At 53.1% G+C, this 2573-nt stretch overlaps 1 protein-coding gene across 2 annotated transcripts in view; it reads left to right on the top strand.

The window, feature by feature from the left end:
* Positions 1-1175: 1175 nt before the first annotated feature.
* The window catches only part of LOC119287547 (auxin-responsive protein IAA18-like), a 3247-nt gene continuing 1849 nt past the window's right edge, over positions 1176-2573 (top strand). Inside the window, exons 1-3 of one of the 2 annotated variants that reach the window (XM_037567107.1) lie at positions 1176-1576; positions 1731-2038; positions 2169-2241. In XM_037567107.1, the coding sequence (XP_037423004.1) occupies positions 1215-1576; positions 1731-2038; positions 2169-2241 (743 nt within the window). In that variant the 5' untranslated portion in view covers positions 1176-1214. Of the gene's footprint in view, positions 1577-1725; positions 2039-2168; positions 2242-2573 lie in introns of both variants that reach the window. The other variant, XM_037567116.1, reaches the window with a different exon arrangement.

Here is a 2573-nt window from a genome sequence, read left to right as displayed (position 1 = left end):
GCACCGGCCGTGGCGTCCTCACCGTATGCGCTACCTGCACGCCGGCGCCCGGTGGTGACCACGGGCCACTGACTGGACGAACGTATACGCGTGCCCCAAGTCCACTCTTGTGTACCACGCACGCACGCCACGCGACATCACGTCTCCGGCCGGCCACAAAGTCCACCCTCGTGGCCTGTCCTGTAGCACCAATTTGCGGCTGTGGCTGCGGGGGCGTGCCCAACGCATCACACGCATTTCTCGCGCCGATCACTGTTCCGCTCAGCACGTTGCGTGACCAAACCAAATCGGGACGAGAGGCGGTTGCCTCTTGGAGGCTCTCCGTGTGCGTGCGCTGTGTGTGTTCCGTTCCGTCATGGCCAGTGGCAAATCTAGGGAGTAAATGTAGGGTAGGCTCAACTGTAATTATGCCATTGAGATGGGCTGGGAAACAACAGTTTTGCTACGCTGGGGGTCTAATCTTTGGTACTAAAAAAGAAATTACTCTTGTTGGAGGGCAGGCTTAAGCCTGTTAAAGCATGCCTAGTAGATTCGCCCCTGGTCTTGGCCGCTGCATGTAGGCCGGCACTACCTAGGTGCATTATATGCGACGGATCCGAGCCCATCATCATCAACACCAAAATTCGACAGTTTGTTAATTTGTTTTCAGGCACGGCGGCTGATTTTAATCCCGGCCTCTCTCCATCTTGCATCCACCGCAGGTCCACTTGCAATCATCAGTGGCAGACTGAACCGCTTCTTCAAGATAAACTTAGGCATCTTCCAAAAGGAAAAAAGAGCAGTAATCAAAGAGGAAACGTGATCGATCGTGTTCCCAAAGAAAAGAAAAGAAAAGAAAAGAGGACGGAGCGGATTCTCCCAGCGCCGACGCCGACGCCGGGGTTGGCCGCTTCTCAGAAGAAAACATGGCTTATCCGAGGCCATCGCATCGTCTGTCGACCAACACCACCATGAGTCCATCACCCGACAGCAACAGCTTGGACACGCGCCGATAATAATAAGCCAATAAACAAGCGCATCCATCACATCACACATTACATCAAATCGCATGCCATCCCCTACCCCGCTGAATCGCCCGGATAGGCGTGCCCAGCTCTCACCTGCCCCCCATCCACCCGGTTTCACACACAAGCACGCAGAGCACAGAGCAGAGGCACAGCAAACACACGCACGCAACGCAAGAGAAAAAACAAAGATAAAGAAGGCAAAACGGAATGCATCTATCACATGCTTGCAGAGAACAACATGTAGCTTGCGAGGCAAACAAATATACACGTACAGTACATATCAAGAATACTGTAGTGCCGCCGTGGCATGATAGAAAGAAGAGAGCTACTGTATATAATAGGGGCCGCCCTTGCCCTGTACAAGGGGCATCACCATTCACCGCACCAGCACTAGCACAAAAGGGCGGAAAGGGCACCGGCCAGCTCGAGCAACCACAACGAGCCGCCGACGCCGACGCCGTGCGTGGTCTCGCCATTACTTCCTCGAGCTCTCCATCCCGGCCGCGGCCAGGACTCCTCCGGTTGCAGCCCTGCTGCAGCTGTCCGACCCCCGTCTCCGGTGCGGCACGGTGAGTTCTTCTTGCCCCGTGAAATCCTCCTCCTGCTACACATGAAAAGTTGCCAGGTTGAGCAGTGCACCCATGAAATTACTCTTCCTGCTTTCTCTGTTCCACACCACAACACGTTTGTTTGTTCGTCTGACGCTTTCCTCTCACAGTCTAGATCCAGTCCAATGGAACAAGGCACCCCTCCCCGGCTGCTGAACCTCATCCCGGATGACAAGGGGTGGCAGGCGAGGGAAGCTCAAGCAGGCCACCGAGGAACAAGGCCACCATTCGACGCCGAGCACGAGCACGAGCGCGAGGAGGACAAGGAGCTGGACCTCAAGCTCGGCCTCCCCGGAGTCCAGCACCAAGGAGAGAGCTGCTCGGCGGTCTCCCTGGCGCGCTTCGCCACGCATTCATGCCTCACCAGCACCACCACCGGCGCCAAGAGAGGCTTCTTCGACGCCGTTGGGGCCAAACCACAAGGTACTGTACATACATACATCACGCCAAGTGATGAAGACATGTGGCTTTTCTTTTGTAGTACGTACACTTCAGTTGAGCTTGCGTTGTTCTTCCTTTTTTTTTATATGTTTCTTCTCTTCTGTGTCTGAAGGTTATGATCGGAGGCAGCAAGAGGACAGGGAAGGACGTGCACCTGTGCACAGCAGTAGAGACCCCCCGGGGAGGTACGCCGATCGATGGACTGAACCTATAATTGTTCATGCTTGTCATCATGTATGCATGGGTGGCTACATATTTGATATATCGTGAAAATTTTACTTCTATGGGGTCTTCGATTTTTCGGTTCTGGGTTCCTGTTTACCGAACCAGAGGAAATACAATCAAAATTTGGGGCACGGAGTTTGGCTCGTCCCTTTGAGTTAGAATGAGAGCATAGTAGACAATGTCGCCACTTGAAGAAGTAACCTTTACTTTATCCATTTAAAACTAGTGTTACTTTGCTAAAAGTAGGTTGTCTTTTAATCAACTTTGCAGTTACTTTATGTCACTAGTTGTA

The sequence above is a fragment of the Triticum dicoccoides genome, chromosome 1A, assembly GCF_002162155.2.
Source record: "Triticum dicoccoides isolate Atlit2015 ecotype Zavitan chromosome 1A, WEW_v2.0, whole genome shotgun sequence".
Lineage (NCBI taxonomy): Eukaryota > Viridiplantae > Streptophyta > Magnoliopsida > Poales > Poaceae > Triticum > Triticum dicoccoides.
This window is presented reverse-complemented; position numbering and strand designations above follow the sequence as displayed.